Here is a 25,866-nt window from a genome sequence, read left to right on the forward strand (position 1 = left end):
GGCTGACTCCCTAGCAACAGCAGCGCCATCTTTTACGAGGCCTGGAGGATCCGGGACGTGAGGAGGATTCTGGCTTGTGGTAAGACGATAATAAGTAATAAACACGCAGCGAACGTATTGGAATGACAGGTTCGTTTATTATAATATTTAACTATCGTTTAAAATGAAGTAAGTGTCCATCAATTAGGAACTGGTTTGGAGGTATTTATGAACGGCTTGAGACCGGGTGGCAACAAGACTGCTGCCTATTGGACGGCAAGGAGGGCCTCGAGTCAGTATGGAGGCACAAGAATAACTCGAGCTCGAGCGCGGGGAGGGCGCGGACGTGCGAAGGAAACGCGTTCAGATCGCTAAGGATTACATGAGAGGTGTTGGGATATCGAAGCGGTATTGCTGTGCATCAAGGAGAAAAAACCGGAGGGCAAAAGCATAATTCTAATATGTTAAAGTGGTCACCTGTAAAGTCACGGTGGTGGGCTCCTACTTGACCTGAAGACACGAGTGTCTCATCAGTTCTCCCACCCTAGATGTGCACAGTGTATGACTGAGAAGCTGGGTTTTGCAATGCGACAAATTAGCGACCCTGAGACTTTTTTTTTTTTTAAATGGGCGTTTCCGTAATGTAGACCGATTACGAGTTGCCTCTGAAATCAGGGCAAAGTTCAGTTGCTCACCACATCGTGTCATTTTCAGCGATTAGCACTTGAGGATTTGATTGGACGTACGGGGTTCGCTGCCAGAAATCAAACGTTTTGCCACTATAGGTGACAGGAAGGTGGTCAGACCTGTCCAGATGTTCATTTCGAAGGCGTTACAGCAGGTCAAGCTTATGGGGTCCAAAAAAGGAATTGAGAATTCTCCAGTGCCTTCAGTATCATATGGTCATCCCTGTAGGGGTGAGCTCAGAGATATGCAGGTGAATGAGCCTGTGGTGTCCTGGATAATGAACTGTTTGTCTGGCAGACCACAGTTTGTGAGACCCGAGAGCCGTGTTTCTGATAGGGATTTGAGCATTACTGGAGCACTAACGGGGAACAAACCTGTCTTATTTTGTCTACTCCGTATACCTCAGACTTTAAATATAACTGCAAATCGTGTTACTTGTAGAAATTATCAGATGTTTCTACGTTTATGAGGTGCAATAATAAGCGGGATGAGACTCAGGTGGAGAAGTTTGATTCTTGGTGCAGAAACAATTGTCAGTAACATAACATCAGCTACACCAAGAAACTGCTTATTGATTTTTGTCACACCAAAGAGCCTCTGTATTCCGTCACTATTTAGGTGAGATGAAGCATAGCTACAAGTATTTGTGGTCCACATTAATGGCAGCTTGGGCTGGTTTAACAACACAGTGGAACTGTGTAAGAAAAGGCAGAACAGGCTCTTTTTTTCTTAGGAGATTTCTGTGATGGCCTGTGTGATTTATTTTTTTTTTAATTTTTTATGCTGTAGTGTGTTGGGCAGGTAACATCACTTAGAGAGACCCACCAAATCAACAAACTAATTAAAAGGGCAGGCTTAGTTATGGATGCACTCTTGACTATCCAGAGGTAGTAGTGAAAGAGAAAATTGAAACAAAAATGAGTGCCATTATGAACAATATCCCACATCCTCCCTGACACTGAGTACTTTTAGCTAACAAATTAGACAAAAGAAGTACAGTGGTGTGAAAAACTATTTGCCCCCTTCCTGATTTCTTATTCTTTTGCATGTTTGTCACACAAAATGTTTCTGATCATCAAACACATTTAACTATTAGTCAAATATAACACAAGTAAACACAAAATGCAGTTTTTAAATGATGGTTTTTATTATTTAGGGAGAAAAAAAAAATCCAAACCTACATGGCCCTGTGTGAAAAAGTAATTGCCCCTGGAACCTAATAACTGGTTGGGCCACCCTTAGCAGCAATAACTGCAATCAATCGTTTGCGATAACTTGCAATGAGTCTTTTACAGAGCTCTGGAAGAATTTTGGCCCACTCATCTTTGCAGAATTGTTGTAATTCAGCTTTATTTGAGGGTTTTTCTAGCATGAACCGCCTTTTTAAGGTCATGCCATAGCATCTCAATTGGATTCAGGTCAGGACTTTGACTAGGCCACTCCAAAGTCTTCATTTTGTTTTTCTTCAGCCATTCAGAGGTGGATTTGCTGGTGTGTTTTGGGTCATTGTCCTGTTGCAGCACCCAGGATCGCTTCAGCTTGAGTTGACGAACAGATGGCCGGACATTCTCCTTCAGGATTTTTTGGTAGACAGTAGAATTCATGGTTCCATCTATCACAGCAAGCCTTCCAGGTCCTGAAGCAGCAAAACAACCCCAGACCATCACACTACCACCACCTTATTTTACTGTTGGTATGATGTTCTTTTCTGAAATGCTGTGTTCCTTTTACGCCAGATGTAACGGACATTTGCCTTCCAAAAGTTCAACTTTTGTCTCATCAGTCCACAAGGTATTTTTCCCAAAAGTCTTGGCAATCATTGAGATGTTTCTTAGCAAAATTGAGACGAGCCCTAATGTTCTTTTGCTTAACAGTGGTTTGCGTCTTGGAAATCTGCCATGCAGGCCGTTTTTGCCCAGTCTCTTTCTTATGGTGGAGTCGTGAACACTGACCTTAATTGAGGCAAGTGAGGCCTGCAGTTCTTTAGACGTTGTCCTGGGGTCTTTTGTGACCTCTCGGATGAGTCGTCTCTGCGCTCTTAGGGTAATTTTGGTCGGCCGGCCACTCCTGGGAAGGTTCACCACTGTTCCATGTTTTTGCCATTTGTGGATAATGGCTCTCACTGTGGTTCGCTGGAGTCCCAAAGCTTTAGAAATGGCTTTATAACCTTTACCAGACTGATAGATCTCAATTACTTCTGTTCTCATTTGTTCCTGAATTTCTTTGGATCTTGATGTCTAGCTTTTGAGGTGCTTTTGGTCTACTTCTCTGTGTCAGGCAGCTCCTTATTGAAGTGATTTCTTGATTGAAACAGGTGTGGCAGTAATCAGGCCTGGGGTGGCTACGGAAATTGAACTCAGGTGTGATACACCACAGTTAGGTTATTTTTAACAAGGGGCAATTACTTTTTCACACAGGGCCATGTAGGTTTGGATTTTTTCTCCCTAAATAATAAAAACCATCATTTAAAAACTGCATTTTGTGTTTACTTGTGTTATATTTGACTAATGGTTAAATGTGTTTGATAATCAGAAACATTTTTGTGTGAAAAACATGCAAAAGAATAAGAAATCAGGAAGGGGGCAAATAGATTTTCACACCACTGTATAGGGGCTCCGTTATATCAATAACAATACACCTGTAAAATGCCTCCTTGTGACTGATACTGCCAAGTCAGAAGTTTTCTTTCTTTACATTTTTCTTCTTTTTCAGTCAGTCTGGTGTGTGTTCAGACCTTACTATCTATCTATCTATCTATCTATCTATCTATCTATCTATCTATCTATCTATCTATCTATCTACATATTAAATAGTGCCTTTCACATCTATCTATCTATCTATCTATCTATCTATCTATCTATCTATCTATCTATCTATCTATCTATCTATCTATCTATCTATCTATCTATCTATCTATCAGTGCCTTTGAGTTTCTGTAAAATGCCAAATTTCATCTGCAGACAAATAAAAGTTCTTTCTTTGTGTCTGTCTTAGTTGAATCCATTTATGTTTTCTGTAGCAAATTATATATACTACTTGATGACATCCACAATTTTAGCATTGAAGTTGTAACATTGTTAATTAGGTTGTGTGGATCATCAATTGGGAGACAACAACTGTGTGTCCATTGTCCCTTTCCAAACAATGAAATGAAAGAAGAATCAAAGAATATAATTAGAAATACAAAGATTCTGGAGTGGCAGGATGGCCATTGCTCATACTTTTGGCCTGGACCTTACCCTTGTGGATTTTGTATTCTTTCAGTGTCTGCATTCGATTTTCTCATGGAACTTAATTTGTCTTGCTGCTAAGGGTTATTGTCCAGTTGGAACTGATGGATTAGCTATATGATATGCAAGTGTGTCTTTAGCTGTGGACAGGCTTCTTATCCAATGCTAGTGTCTGCCTTATGCCTGATTTTTGTCAGGAGAAACCTCCTCTACTTAAGTAGGTTTAGTGAAGCCAATGCCAAATTATGCAACTTCTAGCCGTGGGGTGTCAGTTTTGCCTACTGCAATTGCTGATTGTGTCACCAGCCATGTCAGTTTAAACAACTGAAGATCATTAGTTTTGTCACATTTAGTGATTGCATGCCAACTATCCAGCACATTTGTGCCAGTTTTCTGATAGCAAATAACATTCTGCCTGACAGATCCAACACTGTGCGAAAGGTTAACAGCTGCAGTGAGTTCAGCAGAAATCTCTGCCCTTTTATTTTCTTTTTTCATTTTGTCATGGTATATAAAACATGAGACATCAGACAGACAAGCTTCTCTACTGTTTACATGGTCCAAAGTCCTCACTTTCCTTATTACTTATTGATATCTTCTGTCCGTAATACTTTGAAATGAACATAAATATCGTTTCATTTGCTCCAGACAGTTACTTATTAAGTGAATTTATGATTGGTTATTTCACAAAAAATGTACTGGCCAATAGGGTATTAGGACAAATATGAAAATAAAACCCCTAAACTTGGAATACATCCATTTTAAAGCCAAAACTAGTGCTGTGTATTAATTATAACTTTTTCAGACCTCCTTAATGCAGGATAGCCATGGTCTGGAGCCTACTTCAGCAGCACTGGGTGCAAAGCAGGAAACAGCCTTCATCAAGATAGGCCCACACATACACAGTCAGTCAGTCAGTCAATCATTAGCCTAACACAGGGTTCACAGGGGTCTGCTGGAGCCAATCCCAGCCAACACAGGGCGCATGGCAGAAACAAATCCTGGGCAGAGCGCCATACCAAGCACACACTAGGGACAGTTTAGGATCGCCAGTGCACCTAACCTGCATGTCTTTGGACTGAGGGAGGAAACCCACGCAGACACGGGACACGGGGAGAACATGCAAACTCCACACAGGGACGACCTGAGAAACGAGCCCAGGTCTCCTTACTGCGAGGCAGCAGCTCTACCCACTGCGCCACCGTGCCACCCCATACACATTCACCAAGGTGGAAATGCCTATCAGCCTAAACATCTCAGCTGTGGACATATTGAAGAAAAACAGACAGGCTTAATGTGTAAACTCTAATTTGTTTGATTTGAATTCAGGATATTGGCTGCATGAAATTATATTGTTATCTGCTACACTACCGGCACCAAATCGTTTTGAAAAAAATAGATTTTTAACTTACACAGGCTGCAAGGCCAGTTTGTCATAGAGCACATTTATACATATGTATGAGTCAACCATGAAACACAAGAATGCACAAACTCCTCATGGACTGTGGGCCCAATTTGAATTCAACTTTTTGCTGTGATGGAGACAAACTGATCTCTGCACGGTGATACTAAAAAGTGGCTGTACAGTTAATCATTTCTAGTCTATTTTGTTCTCATAAATATAATCTCAAGCATAAACTCTAGTTAAGGTTTATGGCTTTTAATTCATGTTTAATTGTGTGCCCCTTGCAGATATTTCAGGTGACTAGGTTTTATGATAAGTATGCCATTAATATGAGAAAGTAAGTTCAATTTTTAAAATAAATGTCAAACATCTCCTATAATCTGCATATCTTACTCCGGTTATGTTTAAAAATATATGTTTAATGTTTAAATTGACTGCTTTCATATTGTTTTATAGCCTTATATATTTCAATGTTAAATCGACCTGGATAATTTACTTAACCTGCCAATGCTATGTTAGTTATAGTGATATATTGTATAGAAGCAACACCTGGCATTGCACAGTTAAATCATTTTAAGCTCTGGTCTCCTTTGTCTGCAAGTCTGACTTCAGTCTGTTCTGGCGTTTCACTTGCTTGGAGCCACCAGGTGGCACTGCTGTTCAAATTGTAGTCAAAGGTAAAAAAAAATGAATTCCTAATCAAATGAGATGGCTGTTCAAATTTTGGCAGTGATAAGCAGACATACACATATATTCACGCAGACGCACACACATTTTGAACTTTATATATTAGACTATACTGTAAGGCCCCCTGGCATCTTCGGCGCCCAACCCCCAGTTGCGGCCAAAATATTAGTAAAATCTGTAAATGTACCAAGGAAATTTGGTGATGATTGAATGATTATTTATTGGAGTCAAAATCACAAAGTTCTATAAATATGTAAAAGAAAAAATAATTATTATTTAACAGAGTAAAAATCATGAAATGAGAATCAAACATTTACTCTCTTATCGATTGGAGTATTCCCGTTAAACTGAGGTCCACTATGCTCGATGAGTATTTATAAGAGACTAAATAAACAATCCATTTGCTTTAACTGACATTCTTATAGATAAAAAAAAAAACTCTTTTTAAAAAATGACATTTAAATAACAGGAAAAATCATCCATCCATCTATTTTCCAACCCGCTGAATCCGAACGCAGGGTCACGGGGGTCTGCTGGAGCTAATCTCAGCCAACACAGGGCACAAGGCAGGAACCAATCCTGGGCAGGGTGCCAACCCACCGCAGGACACACACAAACACCAAGCACACACCAGGGCCAATTTAGAATCACCAATCCACCTAACCTGCATGTCTTTGGACCGTGGGAGGAATCCCACGCAGACACGGGGAGAACATGCAAACTCCACGCAGGGAGGACCCGGGAAGCGAACCCGGGTCTCCTAACTGCAAGGCAGCAGCGCCACCCACTGCGCCACCGTGCCGCCCCAGGAAAAATCACGTGAAAGCTAAAGTGGTATGCAATGGGTCATCGTAAATTGACTTTCAGCTAACTAAATCACCTAAATACATACATTGGTGTTATGAATAAATCACTTTAGTTTAGTTTGTTCCTGTGAAAGAAAGTTTACTCAATCAAAAATAAAAATTACGACTTTCTTGATTTTAAAAACCACAACTTTCTTGATATTTTAGTTTATAAATTAAAAACAGAATAAGAATCTGAAAATCTAACAACATCACATTTAAGTTCGATAAATTCTGAAAAGAATAATACCAAACATATATATGTAAGTTTTAAAATAAGCCTGCTTTAAAGCATGACAGAAAACGTGATATAAAAACCTCATATAAAACCATTGCAGTTTTAGGCTTAGGATTTTATATATAGAGTGAGTAGATATAAAGTAAATTTAAAGCTGAATATAATGTTATTTCAATGTTATCCACATCTTTTTTTTAAGGTTCAGGGGACTGGAGCCTGTCTTGGCAGAAATGGGTGCCATGATGACCTCCTGTAAACATCTGCCGGTTCATGGTAGGGTCTAACTATATATACAAAGCTACCAAGGACCAGTTTGGAATCATCCATTAACCTAACATACATCCTTGGGGTTTTAGAGAAAACTTGGCAAAAAACAAAACAAGCAGACACAAGAGGACTGTGCAAACTGCACAAAGACAACTGGGAGCAGGATTTGAACCAAGGATACTGGATCCATCAAACAACAGCACTAACCACTGTACAGTCACTATAGATTGATTGAAATATCTCAGTAGTAAACAAATGGTGGTATTTAGTGTTTAATTATTATTGGGTCATTTATGTACTCTGTTTTTTTTTCTTTTTTTCTTCTTACAGTTTTGTAATATGTGTGGCTTAGTGGGTTCCAAACAATAGCTATGGATGATGTCTGTGAAGGACCTGGGATGAAAGTAAAAGCAGAAGGCAATGAAGGATGCTATAGCTTTATAGAAGTTTCATCACCTAAAAAGAAAAAGAAATGTAAAGGCTATGGAGAAAACACAGAAAAAGCAAAAAAGCCAAGGTATGACTAACTCCAAAACCAAACCAAATCAAGATATTTTCAAAATTTATAAGCATATGCACACAAAGTAAAATATAAATGCATTTAAAAAAAATATATCTTTCACAATTCTAATACGATTTGTAATCCTATCGGACTCACTAAATATTTCTTAGAAAACCATGGCCAAATGAAAATCCAAAGTGGGTAAACTTGCCCCATTGATGGTATGGCATTTCCATAATGTGAGAGGATTCTTTTCTTACGCAGTCTTTGAATGGTTCGTGGCATGATTAGGGTTAAACTTGCAGTTAAAACAAAACGTTCCATGCACCCATTTTAATTTTATTGTTCAGGTAGAACAGCAACATTTATTTATATAGCACATTTTCATACAAATAATGTAGCTCAAAGTGTTTTACATGATGAAGAAAGACAAAGAAATAAAATCAGAGACCACTAATTAACATAGAATAAAAGTAAGGTCCGATGGCCAGGGAGGACAGAAAAAACAACAAAAAATAAAAAAAACTCTAGATGGCTGGAGAAAAAATCAAATCTGCAGGGGTTCCAGGCCATGAGACCACCCAGCCCCCTCTAGGCATTCTACCAAACATAAATGAGCAGTCCTCATTGTATTCAGGGTTCTCATGGAAAGACTTGATGATTACGGTCACTTGGACTTCTGGCCTTTAATCCATCAATGTAGGGGCATCATGGTGCTTTGATCAGGTGGTGGTGGCGCAGGTCGCCACTACAGAAAACCGGAAAAAGAACAGAAGAGAGAGTAGGAGTTAGTACGGATTTTGGAGCCACCATGAATAGTAATGATAATTAATTGAATATGAAAAGCATCAGGATTAAATTAAAATGAAGTTATGAGAAAGCCATGATAAAGTAATGTGTTTTGATCAGTTTTTTAAAGTGCTCCACCGTATTAGCCTGGCGAGTTTCTATCGGTCTGCTACTCCAGATTTTAGGTGCATAACAGCAGAAGGCCGCCTCACCACTTCTTTTAAGTTTTGCTCTTGGAATTCTAAGCAGACACTCTAAGGTTATGATTTGGAGTATAAGATGTCAGACACTCCGATATATAAGATGGAGATTATTTATGGCTTTGTAAACAATAGACAGTATTTTAAAGTCAATTCTAAATGGCACAGGTAACCAGTGTAGTGACATCAAAACTGGAGAAATGGGCTAGAAACATGACACAATAAAAAATCAAAAATACATAACAGTCCAATTTCTTTTTTAATCTTTTTCACCTGTTTTGACTGCTTTATTTTTCTTGCAGGTCTGCTTATCTCTTGTATTACTTTGATGTTCATCAGAGCATTCAACAAGAATACCCTCACCTCCCACAGTCTGAAATTAACAAAAGGATCAGTGCAAGCTGGAAACAGCTAAATGTTTCAGAAAAAGGATATTATTTGGAGAGAGCCAAACTCGAGAAGGAAGGAATAGATCCAGTAAGCGTATTTCAACACATTTTGGTTTGCTCTCCATTTTAAATTTTGGGATTTTCTATGAATGCAATTTTTTTAATATGATTTTACTACTACAAATTTATATCAGTGGTTCCTAGGTGCCAAGACCTGGAGAGTAGTAGTAATTCATTGTGGGGCTGGTTTTAGACATAACCAAATTTTATAATCTGTATCGATGGGTTAAATTATTGTTGATTTTTGTGACCGTAGCATCAATTTTATTTTGACATTTATTTCAAAAATTCTATTATTAGTTGTTTCTTTAGGACCTCAATTTTATGTTATTTTTCAAGACATTTGAACAGCATAACCTCAACCTCAAATTTAAACAAATAGTGAATTTAGTTTTTCAACATTAGCATCTTTGTTCAGGACAAGCAGATCTTTGCCTTCATCTTCGGTTACACTTGGGGAATTGAGAGATACATAATTATTTTACTTTAAACTACTTTCATGTATTACAGAAACAATGCTTGATTCTCATCCTAGTGGCAAACAACACCACGAGCTAAGCACAAACTAATGTGATTTTTATTTTTTTAAATACATTTTTTGAGTCCAGATTTTTACTTTTTAATATTGGGTTACAGAGCAGCTCTGTGCCATGCTGTGTAATGTGTCTGCCTCACATTCCTTGGGTTCTGAATGACTCAATTGTCTTCTGTCAACTGCTAATGTAATAAGATTCGCTTTGAGTTTGTTGCAATGACAGTATAGCCTTTGCATGTTTTTGATTATAAATAAAGAACATAGCAAATAGCATAAATATAATTCTTCTTCTTCTTTCTAGGATACTCGGATATCAGGACCTTCAGCTGATCTACCAGGTTTCAGAAAAATCCTTCCTCGCTCTAGTTATGTCCTTATTCCAAAAAGCTCTCAACCTGAGGAGAGGACAAGCCAGAAATCAGAACTCTGTTTGGATCAGGATGAGGCAGAAACATCTGCCACTTCATCTCTTTCACATGATACTCTGTTTTCTCCAATTGGACTGGGCAGTGAAGTTGAACTTCCTGAGCAGTGTATTGCTGTTGAAGGACTGACAGATGAGGCAGCTGCTGTTCTTAGTCAGTCAGTTGCCCTGCAGCAAATATTGTCTCAGTACTCCAGTCCTTCACAGGACAAGTCAGCTGCAGGTTTTGTGTTAGAGCAGGATACTTTGGAGCTGGTGGGTAACCCAACCTATGGAGCGTTTGGTGTGGTTATAGAGGAATCCGTAATGGATGGGTCTGGTTCTGTAGCACCTGTTCCACCTGGGTCACAGAATGTAGATGAAGGGCATTTGGTGACGATCATCCCAAACCAGGTTAGACACCACAGATTTGACTGTTTATTGTGTATGTATTGATAAGTTTCACTTTAGCAATGTTTCATGTATCCTTTATTTATAAATCATTTCACCACCCCAGGTTAATATTATTGTAGGTCATATTGCATGTTGTGTGAAGCAGTGGTCAAGAGTTTATGCTTTGACTGTACTGCATAATGTGATTTTGAAGTCACATCGGAAGCCTTTTTGTAGCTTTTGCAAAATGCAATACTGTTAAAATTTAAGCAACAGCAAACTGTCATTCAACAAGGTTCACCTTCTCTTGGTTGGGTGTCCAGCTACATCACCATTTGGCCGCTGCCTGAGCTAGAACTGGACTTACAAAGTCAATAACTTTTCTTTTACTGATATATTAATTTTCTGTTATTTATATTTTGATTTCTGTCCTGTAGGAAGCAACAGAAATGGGCTCCACTGCATCGACAGGGTTGATAGTCTTACCCATCAGTAACAAAATTGATTCACATTCTTCTCCTTCATTTAAACTGGTTAGTAACACTTGCTTATGTTTGAAACTTGAAGATGAAAATGGTGTTTCTTTTATAGTTACTTTTTGGTTAATTAGATGTGAGTTTGAATTGTTGCAGGATGATCTCACTATTTTTTAAATTTATTTAAATGAATTAACATATTAGTAGAAAAATACTGCTGTTTGATTCAGTGTGAATTTAATATAGAGTACAAGGAAATGACAGTAGTGCAATATTTGCTGTTTTATATTTTAATACAGTCACTGTATATTGACATTCATTTTATGACGTTCTGTAAAGCACAGTAATTAACACTAGAATCCCTAAAGCCTATGAAAAAAATCATAATCCTGGCCCATCTTAAATTACTTTGCACCTCTCCATCAGCGTCTTTTGTTTTGTAAATGTGTCCATCAGCACAAGCAGTCTGCTAACCGACGCAGCTCAAGTCGCAGAGAAGATTCTCAGAGTTAAAGTCTGTTTATCTGGGTGTGAGGTGCCTGGAGTTATAGAAGGTAAAAAAATATATCATCATTTAGAACATACATTTCATGTGTGTTCTGTGTCTACAACGATCTGTGTAAATGTAGAATGAAATGCAAGGCAGGAATTGTTGAACACAAAACTAAAAAAGAAACATTTTTCATATTTTAGTAACAATTGACCAATTATTGACATGAAGTGTATAATACGTGAAGACTGATGTCCAAATATCAAACATTTTCACAAAAGGTGCAAATATAGCAACACATGTGCAATTTTATTCAAGAATATAACCGTAGAATAAGAAATTAGGTTTAGGGTATGGCGCTGACATGACCGCTTTGGTAGTGCAATGGTAAGAAATGCTGACTTGGAATCAAGAGGTTCCTGGTTCAATTCCGACCTCGTCCGTTTTGAGTAGTGAGCTGCTCTTATTGTTGCTGTTATTGAATATGGGATGGGATAGCAGGCTACTTGTGCCGATCAACACATTCACAAAACAAAAGACGCTGATGGAGAGGTGTGAAAGAATTTAAGGAGAGCCAAGATTACAAGTTTTTTTGTAGGCTTCAGAGGTTCTAGTGTCAAAGTGGATCAGAACAAAGAACAATATGACTGTCGTCTTTGCTTACTGTTACAACATTTTTTGTTAAATAGTGGCCATGCTTCCTTGCTTGCAAAACATTATTGAAAGTTGTGAGTGTATTGTGTGTTAGTAATATTGGTAATATTTGAAAATGATATTTTTTAATGCTTATATAGTTCTTCATTTCTGTTCAGTGTAGTTATGAATATATAGTTTTCTATGAAATTATTTAAAGTTAATTAAATAAATAACTTGTTTATATTTACACTAATGGAAACTAAAGATCTAATTGTATTTTTCAGTCGATAAAATACACCAGAAGAGGAAGAGGAAGCTGTCAGACTCCAGGTTGTTCATATACATATGTAACACGACACAAGCCACCTATATGTCCTCAGTGTGGAAAGAACCTTGGTGGAAAATGGGTGTCAAATGTAATGATTCTTTTTCAGTGTCTTTAATAAAACAGTCTTTTTTTTTCTTTCTCATCTAGTTTTTTTATCATTTCCTCTCAAATGCTTCACAGGAGAAAAAAGGTTCAGACAAAGCAACTACAAAAGCTGTAGTCAACAATGTCACTTCTACAGACCAGCATAAAGGTTCCAGTGAAACTAGCAAACCATCCCTTGAGGCTTCAGAAGCAGTGACTCAGCTCATCGTTGCTTCAGCATCGTTTGAGCAGAGAGAAGAACCTTCATCTGAGTGGGGTGAAGTTCTGTTACCCGAGGTTCATGGTGTGAAAAGTGCTCCACAGAGAGACAATGGAGCAGTTACAAAACCGTTAGTACATACAAACAAACAAGTGAAAAAGGTATCTTCATATTCTAAAAAGTCATCGGCAGGAATTACAAGGAATAAATCATCAGATATACTGCTTTCTTCATCTCCACCAAGAAAACATTCTAAGTGAGTTGCTTTCCTAAATATTCAAGTTTTTATATTAATTCATCTATGAGGTGTGATCAGAAAGTTTGGGGACTAACTGTATCTTCAAAATGCAATATCATAGTGAGACACAGATTGTTGCAATATGCTCTTTTACAATTCTAGACATAATGGTTCATGATTCAGACATTGATTTGTAGTCCGATTTAAATTGCACTCATCACACATTTCATGCATTGGAATAAGTAGTTTTACTTAACCTACTCGTCTACGCAATTAGCATTTACATTCTAAAAGTGTTTACTATTACACAAGCACAATTTCCTTGAAACTCTGGTCTGAAAATTTGGTTTGAAAAAAATAATGAAAAATACGAAGCACCTTTTACCAGGGATGTGCGGTCAAGGGAGGCAGGTGAGGCGTCCTCATGAAAAGTAATAAAACTAATAACATAAAATAAATTTGTCCACTGGTCTGTGCTATAAATTTGTTTTCAGTATGATTCCAATAATTGTGATAATTTTTATAGTCAAAATCAATGAATTTGTGCATTTCCTGTTCAAATACACAGTATAAGCGCGAGGTGCGGTAGCGAAGAGCCCACACACTAGGATGCTGCATGCATTGGCGAGTGGCTGTTGCTGTCTCTCCTTATGTCGCCAATATAATGTTTGCAGACATGTTTATTATACACCCTGATTTTCCACAGTCTGGCTAATATCTTCATTGAGTGTGTGTGACATATTTAGTGTTGCTGATCGGACATAAAACCGCAGGGAGAAGACAGAACGTGAGGCACACAGTACCATGCTGCACCGAAGGGGGTGCATGTGATCCCAACATGTTTGTGCTTGTTGTTGCTGCTGTTCTTCTACACAGAGGTGCCAATAAGTTAGTGATATCAGAAAGTCAGGTGCACTGCAGCTGTCCGTTTATTTAAATTTTTTTGTTCCAACTGACTGCCAAAATGGAAGATTAAGATTTTTAAAACTAAAGGAAAATAAGGACGACTTTTTACAAGAAAGTGACAGAGATTTTCGTGGAGAAGGATAGGCGCATGGACTTCATTTACAAATAAAGGTAAGACCATAAACAGTTTTAAATTTTATAAAAAACGGAATCAGGCTAAGAAAACACAATCCAATATTTAAAAACTAAATTTTGACCTTAAGTAAAATATTCTTTTGTTTTTCTTGTCTTTCCTTTTGTTGAGCAGTCTGTATTAAAATTCATTAAAACATCAGAATTAAGCTTTTAAAATCAACTAAATATTTCAATTAAGGTCAAAATTGAAATCCATTTTTATGCACCACTCTATACTTTCATTTGTATTGAATGAGTAGGAATTGTGGAATTGCAATGGCAAATTTAGAACACCTGGAGGGTGCAGAGTAAATGCACTGTCTCCACTCTCACCGCTATAAATGTAACTTTCTTTCTTAGTCAAATATGTGCCTTACTGACTGTATGTGTGTAAAGAATGCTGGCTGCTAACTGAATAGTGAATAAGCTACTTTTTTGGGTTCATATATTTGTAAATCTGACTCTGTAGGAGTCAGTGCCTCACCAGCCATGAACCTCACCACAAGTTGCTGCCATTTACTCAATTGTAGTCACATTCATTAGCTTGTATAGTAAGGTGATCATTGTTGTTATTACTGTTACCAGCTATAGTACATCCTATTTTAACTTTAAAGAGACAATAGGTCATTTAACTCAGTTATTGAAAAATGGCGCAGTATGGTATGGGTGGTTCAGGGCCAAATGGTGAGTGCTGGTACCCATCAACTTTCTTCTTCTCTCTCTTTTGAGGGTATGTTGTGGGCATTTCACCCTCCTCCACTGCTAGTTCAAGGATTGCTTTACTTCAGATTCTCTTAATATAGGCATTTTCAGAAGTTTTTTGTGGGGTGTGTTGGATGACTATTTATATGCCTAATTTGGTTTGATCTGTACCCTCTACTACCATTTTGGCATAATAAAAAACTGATCATAAAAAATATTTCTCAAGATACAGAACCAGTCCTCAAATCATCACACCTCATAAATGTCTTGTTTTAAAAGGACTGTGTCATAAAGTTACTTTTTGTTTGCTGTCCTTAAATAACTGTTTTATAGTGCATCACTTGTTTTTTTTTTTTTCACAGTATCTATAATTATGCCATATCCAGTGCTAAAACTAAAGGTGCAGCGAAACATGTAGCACTTGTGCCTAAACGTCCTGTACGAGCCATTCTTCCTGCTCCTGCTCAGGCAGGTAAGGATTATACTTGAGGTTATTATCTGACAAAATGCTGTATATACCAATCATAGTCCTACTAGACATGTTAGAAATGAACCAAAATTAAGAATAACTGGTAAATTTATATTTCAAAAGGCTATGATGTTTGATGAGATTAATCATTTTCTATGTGCAAGAGCATGATATTCTATTTAAATATAGTTTATTTTGTGAGTCTGACAAAGTTGTGCACAGATTAGTCCTGCTGCCTCACAGTTTTGAGACTGGGTTTTGAATCCAGGCCCTGGTACCATTTATATGAAGTTTATATGTGTTGGATTAATAGTTGACTTTTAATTGGCTGTGTTTGAGTGAGTATGGACGTGTCCATAAATAAGTTTGTTCATTGCGCCCAGTGTTTTTGAAGCCCTAGTCCACAAGATAGTGAATTGGATTCACAGTGTTTAAAGATAGATAGGTAGGCTCTTGTTTACATATTTTCTGTATGTGTAAAGTTACTTTGAGGTATACTGTATTAAGATTTATTTTTACTTGATTTTTTGTGAGACAAAATGGTCAGTTTAAGATAACATATCTACAGCTGTAATTTTACAATATTATTAATTGCTGATGTTATTCATACAGCACATATATTAAATTCTCCCTGCAGGGCCAGACCACAACTCTGCTTTTGTTCAATGGGTAACTGTACAACCAGAAAAATGGAAGAACACAGAACTGATTAAAAATAAAAGCAAGTCAGGTAAAGCAAATGCAAATTTTTCATTATACATTTGTGTTATACTTTTATCAATATTTTGCAGTGCCTCAAATTTTCAGCATCTGTTGTGCATTTATTTATTCTTCATGCATGGATTTGTGAAAAAATATTTGACTTGTGAACATTTTTAATAAGTTCATCATTTTGCCTCTTGTTAGTTTATATTGTGACACCACAAAATTTGAAAGAACAGTGTGTTGTTAGTGTACAATGTGATAGACTGGTAAACTTTTTTTAGGGCTTATTTCTGTGTATTGTTGATTAACTACAATTAATTCTATGCAACCCAGTAATAAAAAGACAGGTACTGAAAACTGAATGATAGGTATATGAATGTTTATTGTTGTGAGATATTATAATATATGTGTGCCAAATTTTTTGAAAAATCGATGAATTGGGTGGTGAGTTGTTTAATGCTAAAAATACTATTGACACACTTAAACTTGCTCTTAGTCCTCTTGATGTTATTCCACCATACCCCTTAGTTGAAACTTTTGATGTTCTGGGTCCATCTTTGTTAGCTGTTATCAATGTTTCTATTAGTGAGGGGGTTTGTGCCCCCATTTTTTAAACATGCGGCGGTGTGACCTTGTCTGAAAAAGGCCAGATTTAGATCCTGGAGTGTTAGCTAATTTTCACCCAATTTCCTAATTGCCATTTCTGGCTAAAACACTAGAAAGAATTATTTATAATCAATTGGTTGATCATCTTAATTCAATAATTTATCTGAGATCTACCAGTCTGGCTTTCAGTGTTTTCATGGTGTTGAGACAGCCCTCCTGAAAGTATTAAATGACATTTTTATTGGCTCAGGTGGGGCTGCAGTCCTTGTCCTCCTAGACCTTTCTGCAGCTTTTGATACTGTTGACCATGAGATCTTGCTGTTGCGGCTTGAACATCTGGTGGGACTTAAAGGGGCTACTCTTAACTGGTTCAGGTCATATCTTACTGATAGACACTTTTCAATTCCTGTTTCTCGTCTACTGCTCCTGTTAAATGTGGTGTTCCTCAGGGATCTGTTTTGGGTCCTGTTTTATTTTCTATTTATCTTCATCCTATAGGAGCTATTTTCATGAAATTTAATAGTTATTTTCACTGTTTTGCTGATGATACATAGATTTATATTCCTGTCTGTAGCTCTGCAATTAACCAGCTGCACAATTGTCTTCTTGAACTAAGATCCTGGATGGCTGACAGTTTTCTTGATCTCAATCAAAAACAGTGGAAGTGCTGATAGCTGGTCCCCCAAATTAGTTTCAGGCTTCTCGGCTGCTTTGCTGACTTCTGTAAACCTCAAGTCCGTAATCTTGGTGTCATTTTTGACAGTAAAGTCTCTTTTGAGAAATAGATTAACTCTGTAGTATAGAGTTGTTTTTTCCAACTTTGTCTTTTAGCTAAGGTCAGATCTTTTTGATCTCCTAGGGATCTCGAGAAAGCTACTCATGCTTTTATCTTTTCTCAGCTTGATTTTTGTAACTCATTGTATTCTGGGATCAGCAAATCCCTGATACACACATTGCAGTTGGTTCAAAATGCTTCTGTCTGTTTTGTGGTTTGGGGCAAGAAAGTTTGATTCTATTTCTCCAATATTAGCTTCTTTACACTAGCTGCTTGTTAGTTTCAGAATTGGCTTTAAGATTTTTTTGCTAGTTTTTAAATCATTAAATGGATATACTCCTGCCTGTTTATATGTATTGTGTGCTTTACACCAGTCATCCAGAAAGCTTAAGTCTACCAGTCAATTGTCTCTTTTGGTCCCTCGCACTAAGTATATAACTAAGGGGGACAGAGCTTTTGCGGCTGCTGCACCTCATCTGTGGAACTCTTTACCTCATTACATTAAGGAGTCGTCTACAACTGAACTGTTTAAAACTAGATGGATACTCATTTCTATTCTCTAGCTTTCAGTGACCTTCACTGATACTGATGGTTGCCCTACTCTTAGTAATCTTCTTTCTTTTCTTTAACTCATTGCTGGCTGCATTTCATTTTATTGTACAGTACTTTATTTTTATATATTTATTCATGTTAATTGAATGTTTCAATTTAAAGCACTTTGGCTACAGCATCACCAATGTTGTTTTAACAGTGACACTAATTTTATTTAGGCAATTGAATTTGTGGAATTGAATCCTTTCTTTAAAAAAATACCCAATTTAAATAAAATTAAAATGTAATAGTAAAAATATGATGTTAAAAGCACAGTAGAAGTGCATACATACATACATACACACACACACACACACATATGTGTGTATATATATAAATATATATATATGTTTTTCTACATAAATATATTTGTAATGGGGCTATTGATGTGAAATTTTCACCAGATGTCAGTAACAACACAAGTAATCCACCCATACAAAGAAATCAAAACAAATAAGTCCATAAATTATGTGTAATAAAGTGGAATGGCAGAGGGAGTAAGTATTGAACACGCTTACTGAAATTTATTTCATACTTGGTAGAAAAGCCTTTGTTGGTAATGACAGCTTCAAGATGCCACCTGTTTCCTTGGCTGTATGTTTGGAATAGCAGCAGATTCTCTTCAAGAATGTCTCGGGGCATTTTTCCATTCATCCTTCCTTCAATTACAGGTGCCTGTCATAAAATTAGAATATCATGACAAAGTTGATTCATTGATCCTTGGCTCTTGGATGACTCTTCTGATTATTCTTTTAATTCCTTTGTCAGAAATCTTGGGCACCTGGTCATGGCCGGTTTATGGTGAAATGATGTTCTTTCCACTTTTTGATTATGGCCCCAACGGTGCTCACTGGAACATTAAGAAGTTTAGAAATACATCTGTCACCAGTGCCATCAGTATGTTTTACAACAATAAGATTGCGAAGGTCTTGAGAGAGCTCTTTGCTTTTACCCATCATGTGATGCTTCTTGTGTGACACCTTTGGTAATGAGAAACCTTTTTATAGGCCATCAATTAGGACTAAACCAGCTGATATTAATTTGCACTTATAGGGGGCAGGATTGCTTTCTAAATACTGACAGATTTCAGCTGCTTTCTGGGCTTTCCATTAATTTTTGCACCTCCTTTTCTTCATGTGTTCAATGCTTTTTTCCCTGTGTCTTTCCACTTTATTGCACATAACTTAATTTATGTACTTATTTGTTTTGAATTCTTTATATGTATGGATTACTTGGGTTGTTACCGACAGCTGGTGAAAATGTCACGTCAATAGCCCCATTTGAAATATATTTACTGAGAAAAACATTGACGCGTTCAATATTTATTTTCCCCATTGTATATATAAAAAGAAATTTTGCAAGACTGTACTAAATAATAAAAGTATGTATACTAAAAGTATGTTTTTGTTATTTAGTTAAGCAGACTTCGCTGAAGATGTACGGGCTAAAGCCTAATACACTTAAACAACTGGGACATCAGATCAAACAAACAGAGGATGAGCAAGTAAGAAGGTTTTTTGAAAGCACTTTGTAACATTTCATAATATATATATATATATATATGTATGTATATATATATATATATATATACGAGGTGTGGCAGAAAAGTAATGAGACTGATTTTTTATTTACCAAAGTTTTTATTTTTTTCAAACATCAATGTTATCCCCTTCAAAGTAGTTCCCTTGGGCAGCTACACACCGATGGAGACGTTGTTCCCACTGTTGGTAGCAGCGCTGGAAGTCTTCAACCGTTATGGTCTTCAGCATGTCCGTTACACTCTTTTGGATGTTTTCTAAAGTCCCGAAATGATGTCCTTTGAGGACATTTTTCAGTTTAGGAAAAAGGAAAAAGTCACACGGACTGAGGTCAGGTGAATAAGGGGGCTGGGGAACCACAGGAATGCCTTTTGAGGTCAAAAATTCTGTTATGGAGAGGACAGTTTTTCGGCACCATTTTGTCACAGACCTTTCGCATGTGCAAATGTTCAGTCAAAATTTGATGAACGGTAAATCTGTTCAAATTTAATTATTCACTCAACATTCTTAATGTTAAACGACGGTCTGATCTCACAAGAGTGTTCACACGTTCGATGTTTTCATTGGTTTTCGAAGCTGAAGTCCTCCCTGAATGGTGTTCATCTTCAACGTGTTTTCTGCCTTCCAAAAATGATTTGTGCCAGCGAAAAACTTGAGCTCGGGATAAAGAATGTTCCCCATAGGCCTGTTTTAACTTTTCAAACGTCACACTTGCCGTTTAATGGCACAACATTGCTTCAAATTCCGCTGTTCCATTTTGCGTGGCGCACAACAAAAACACAACTTCGCTAATAGCAGTCACAAAAATCACGTAGTTAACGGAAGGAGTTGAAACTCGCACTGAGCTATGGGAGGGTACTGATACACGTGCTCTATCAAGGACAACAGTGCAGCGTTGCCAGATCGCTTGCAGTGTTGCCAGTCTTATTACTTTTCTGCCACACCTCGTATATATACATTTTTTTGTATACTTTATGGATTGCTGATTTTATAAATTGACTGAGTCTCTGATTATAACAACATTTTCAGTTTTTCAAAAAAGCCTTCTTGTTTATTATAAAATAATCAAGGTTTCTTAACTATATTATTTTATTATATATAACTAAAAGATTAGTTTGGACTGCTTTGTGCTCTTTTATGCCTGTAGGGTAGATAGGCCAAGAACTACTTTAACTGTGTCAGTTTTTCAAATTCAAATATTCACATTGAATATCATTCCTTAACCAAATACTCCACCCAAAAATATTTTTTACATGTTACTTAAACCATGTGGTTTATTGTGATATCTGAAGAAAACTTTAATCTCATGTTTTCATGGAGAATTGAGTTGTTTCTGATAGAATGGGAGCCTTGGATGGCCAGAGCTGGACAGCAGCAAACAATATCAAAAATCATTTATTAAAAAAGCCTCAAGTTGCATAATCCACATATTAAGTCCTCTATTTCTATGTTCACAATGTGCAAAATGCATGCATTTTTTGCTAAAATATTGTTAAATAAATACTTATGGAAAAACTAAAGTAGTACAGAAACAGGAAGGCTGTTCACACAAGGTAGTGCTTTTGAATTTTGAATACTCACAAAGAATCCTGTCTTCGATTCAGAAGCACAGTCTTGTTTGCTGTTGTCCAGCGTTGTCCACCAACAAACCACATGCGGTAAGCAACTTATAAAAAAAATATATCATATTTTGGTGGAATATTCTGTTTAACAATCTGAAAGAGCTGTTTTGAACACAGTAACTTTATTAACTGTACCATTGCTTTTAGTTATGGAATATTCATTGCAATTTCATTAAAGGTTTTATTTTTATGACTTTAGCAAAATACATTTTTATAAATTTCAAATGCAAGTTATCTTTTGAAGTCATATTGAAAAGTATGACAGTTTTACTTTTTTATTGCGCTTGGCATTACTTGTGCCTAATCTGAAAATCATTTAATGCATTTGCATAGACAACACACAACATGATATTAAAGTTTAACTAAACTTATTTTTAGAGACTTCCCAGTTTGGCTAATGTAAATCGAAATGAATCGCCAGAAAAAGGAGTGAAGATTTTGTCCGTTTTGTCTTGCAAACATAATCCTCCTGCATCTCTAGTAAGTGCCATGAACATTTAAGTCAATCTTCTTTTCTGTTGTTGTATTATGTTTAGAGGTGAAGGTTTATTGAGTAAATATGATTTTTAATTGCAAGATCACATAGCAGCAGACTTTGCGCAGCATATTTTAAACATCACTAATGTCCTGACAGTTCCGTATTAATGTTGGTGTTCTTTTAAATGTTATTCAATGCTGTAAGAAAATTAAAGCACATATTATTTGGTGCTTTTATGTATATATTGTGACAATAGATGGCGCTATACTAGTGCTTAACACAACACAGACAGACACAAGAGGCACACTTACACGAGTTCATGCCTTTTATTTTCTTCTTTTTCAATTCAGCACAGCACACAGTGCACAAATCACCACAAATATATCTCAGTCCTTTTCTTTCTCCTTCTGTTACTCTACTGCCACCTCCTCTCCTCGCAAACTCCGTCCTCTGCCTTCTGACTCTGGCTTCCTGAATGGAGTGAGGCGGCCCCTCATATAATGCACCCAGATGTGCTCCAGGTGCTCCCTGATGACCTGAAGTGCTGCCTGATGACCTGAAGTGTTGTATACCATGGCCTCCAAACCATCCAGGCACCCCCAGGCAGTGGCCACGGGTCCCACAAGGTTGAGCTTCCAAGCTCTGTTCCTGTGGCCCCAGCACCCACCAGGATGGCTGCTTTCTCATGTTCCAGGGGAAGTACAGAATAGTAATTGTACTACCCTTATAAAATCTAGTTTTTATATATCCATCCATATATTAGCAGAAGTGGACAAAGTCTCCCTACCACAAATTAGAGGTGTGATGAGCTGCATGCCCTGTATGAGAAATACCACTTGTGTATGAATGCATAGTGCCGAAATGGCTTTGCATTACTGTTTCCTAACTTTTAGGTTAGCTACACTGAAGGGCCCCGGCCCGCCTGCCTATGGTAAAGTCATCATTGATGGAGCATTGCAGGAATCATGGGAAAGAGGGATCCTTTCATCGGATTGGCTGGCCAAGCACTGTTTCAGCCGTGGAATGGCCAAATGGGGGAGGCAGCTTGATGGATGAGGTCTCCAGGACTCTAAAAATATCCAAATCTTATTATGTGATATCATCTACTGTTAAATTCTGCTCCGTACTTCCAAATTTTTAATTTTATGCTGTATTGAGGATTTGTTCTGTGTATTGTATTCTATTGTACTGTATCGTATTGACCCCTTCTTTTGACACCCACTGCATGCCCAACCTACCTGGAAAGGGGTCTCTCTTTGAACTGCCTTTCCCAAGGTTTCTTCCATTTTATTTTTTGGGAGTTGTCTTCTTAGAGAGTCAAGGCTGGGGGCTGTCAAGAGACAGGGCCTGTTAAAGCCCATTGTGGCACTTTCTGTGTGATTTTGGGCTATACAAAAATAAACTGTATTGTATTGTATTGTATTGTAAGGGAAGTGCTGTTCAATTTATGTAGGAGATACCTGTTTGGAAAGTTGCCTTTAACTTTCTAATTATTGCTTTAATATACAATCACTTAACATAATTTTCTCAAACTCACTTACAGTAAGTCCAGATCCTGGCCCTGCAGTACTTGCCCAAAGGCAGGAAATCATTTCTGGATAGAATGAGTTAATCGCAGAGCCCATTCACATGCAATGCACACACACCGACATTAACACAGGGCAAATTTGGAAGCATCATTAAAACTAGCCTGTACCTCTTTGGGCATGTGGGAGGAATGTCTTAGTATTAAAAATGTAATCACATGAATTGTTAATAAATTAAATTGTCATCTCTGGTTTTATTATATATTTTTGTTAATTTTGCACTGGTTTTCAGGAACTTGGATTATCAACAGCTCGGGGCAAAGGAAAGTGCAAAAACCCATCCTGTGATTTTGTCTACAAAAACAGACACAAACCCCAAGTGTGTCCCACATGTGGCTGGGATCTCACCAAAGACAAACAAGGAAAAAAATCATCAACTTTTGTATGTATTTTTGTAACTATTAATGATCTTAATCAAGTCCAAAATTGTTATTGACAGTATAGGTGGTTCATAAGAAAACATAAATGAAATGTTAGTTTTATTTTTTTGTTCATATTAATCGTCTTGTAAAATTATTCAAATTTAAGGCAATCCATAATACATAGATAGATAGATACTTTATTAATCCCAAGGGGAAATTCACAAAATCCAGCAGCAGTATACTGATACAAAGAAACAATATTAAATTAAATAGTAATAAAAATGAAAAAAATAAAAATAATCAATATAATCAATATCAATAACATAAGAAAAAATGAATTAAACTGAGCACTAAATAAATGCAGTGAGATCAGAGTTTAGTTATATAAATACAGTGGCAACTGTGTAACATTTTTTTTAGCAGTCTGTGCTTATCCAGGAGTTTGTTATAGATAACATTTTTAAGGTGTTTCATAGACTTTCAGTTTGTTCCTTATTCCTTACAATTTCACTGAAAACATGAACTTAAATAGATTTATTGGTTTACAGTAAAAATATTATCACAAGTGTTTTTCTATAGTAATAAACCTGTACTTTGCTTTGTTAAGTTTTTCTCTGAATCCTAATAGCTCACTGTCTCTATTGAGTGCTGAAACAAACATATAATGCTGCAGCTACCAGGTTTCATAGCTGTGATGAGCCATAAAGAAAATGTATTCTTATTTGAATTAGTTTTGACTGTTCTTGTTGGATCAAAACTTGTATCTAATTACCTTAATTTTATTGCAGTGAATATACAAGGGTCGTCAACTGGTCCTGGAGGACCACCGTGGCTGCAGGTCTTCATTCTAATCTTTTTTCTTAATGAGTGACCTGTATTTGCTGCTAATTGACTTGCTCTTGAATACTCAGACCCCTTAATTGTTTATTTTTCCTTAATTAGCAGCAAATACAATAATGAGATACAAAATGAGTCAAAACAACTGGCGTCCATAATGCAATATCGAAAATAAAGAAAGATAAAGGTCTCAGGAATGTTGATCTGCTCCGGGCCACAAAACATTTTAATAGAGCTCTTAGAAAGAGAAAAATCAATCATTTCGGAAATGTCTGCTAATGCACCACGAGCCACAGAATTAAAGAACAGGTGTAATTAATGACATAAATCGGCACCTCATTAAGCAACTGGTTGGAGTTTGAGGCCCTGACTTAGTTGGTCTGCTGTTGGCTCCCTCACTTCACATTTCATTTCTGTTTAGGTGCCATTTAAGGGAAAAAAATGAAGCAATTCGGAGGAATGATGAAAAAAATTCAGGGGAACAAATCTTAAAATAAAGGAATTCAATTAAAATGAATTCACAAGAAGTTAATTAACAGCACAAACTGGGCACTCATTAAAAAAAAAGGGTTAGAATGAAAACCTGCAGCCACGGTGGTCCTCCAGGACTAGAGTTGGCGACCCCTGAGATAGACACTGTTTTAAAGATCTTAACACAATTGCGGGTGCATAAAGTGCTTTTTTTATTTAGTACATCAGCTAATATTGTGGTAACATATTATAGACACTATTGGTCAAGAGATTTTGAACACTCCCATTTTTCAAGCTTTTATTGAAATTTATTCACTTCAAGTCCAATAAATCAGGGTTAAAAAATCGTTTAGGTCACCAAAAACTGAAAAGTAATGTAATTTTAAAAGTTATATATTTATAAAGGCGTTTTTCAAGGAGCAAGTAATTGGTTAACTACCTACATCTTTTCTGCAGCAATTCAAATGTTTAGAACCTTGAAAACTGATGCAAACAATTCTTACATGTGTCCTGATGTTTGTTAATTACTGACTAACCCCTCTATCTGTATGAAAGCAGTGTTGGAACAAACAGTGTTGCCACCCCCTCCTTAAGCATTATTTGGACAGTATTGTGCTTTATATTACTATTATAATTGTAAGAAAAAGACAGTTAACAAAGGAAGACAGATCACTATAACCCTTAAAAGTGTAGGTCTTTCCTTTAGAACAGCAGTGTGAAGAGCAGAAGCTCACACAGACACATGTCTCTTAAACACTAATAATCCTCTCATCACTAAAAGCTCTGTATTTCTTCTATAATAGTGTCTATTTAATACCAGTTCAATTAAAAAGATTTCTTTGAATGCAGAGATTTTATCATGTATAGTAATTTATCACATGAATGTGTTTTAATAATAACGGTTTATTAGCAAGTGGATACATATGTAAATGGAATATTCAAGTTACACCAAAAAAAAAAGTA

General features: G+C 36.8%; 1 protein-coding gene across 5 annotated transcripts in view; it reads left to right on the forward strand.

Annotated features, from left to right (window-relative positions):
• The window catches only part of hmgxb3 (HMG box domain containing 3), a 49,831-nt gene continuing 23,965 nt past the window's right edge, over positions 1–25,866 (forward strand). The window contains exons 1-14 of one of the 5 annotated variants that reach the window (XM_039774612.1): positions 16–79; positions 7,271–7,344; positions 7,428–7,549; positions 7,669–7,855; positions 9,132–9,306; positions 10,115–10,630; positions 11,047–11,142; positions 12,496–12,627; positions 12,720–13,099; positions 15,226–15,335; positions 15,970–16,062; positions 19,425–19,513; positions 21,548–21,649; positions 23,466–23,615. In XM_039774612.1, the coding sequence (XP_039630546.1) occupies positions 7,710–7,855; positions 9,132–9,306; positions 10,115–10,630; positions 11,047–11,142; positions 12,496–12,627; positions 12,720–13,099; positions 15,226–15,335; positions 15,970–16,062; positions 19,425–19,513; positions 21,548–21,649; positions 23,466–23,615 (1,989 nt within the window). In that variant the 5' untranslated portion in view covers positions 16–79; positions 7,271–7,344; positions 7,428–7,549; positions 7,669–7,709. Of the gene's footprint in view, positions 80–111; positions 130–7,270; positions 7,550–7,668; positions 7,856–9,131; positions 9,307–10,114; positions 10,631–11,046; positions 11,143–12,495; positions 12,628–12,719; positions 13,100–15,225; positions 15,336–15,969; positions 16,063–19,424; positions 19,514–21,547; positions 21,650–23,465; positions 23,616–25,866 lie in introns of those variants that run through there. The other 4 variants (XM_039774616.1, XM_039774614.1, XM_039774611.1 and 1 more) reach the window with 4 other exon arrangements.

The sequence above is a fragment of the Polypterus senegalus genome, chromosome 13, assembly GCF_016835505.1.
Source record: "Polypterus senegalus isolate Bchr_013 chromosome 13, ASM1683550v1, whole genome shotgun sequence".
NCBI lineage: Eukaryota > Metazoa > Chordata > Cladistia > Polypteriformes > Polypteridae > Polypterus > Polypterus senegalus.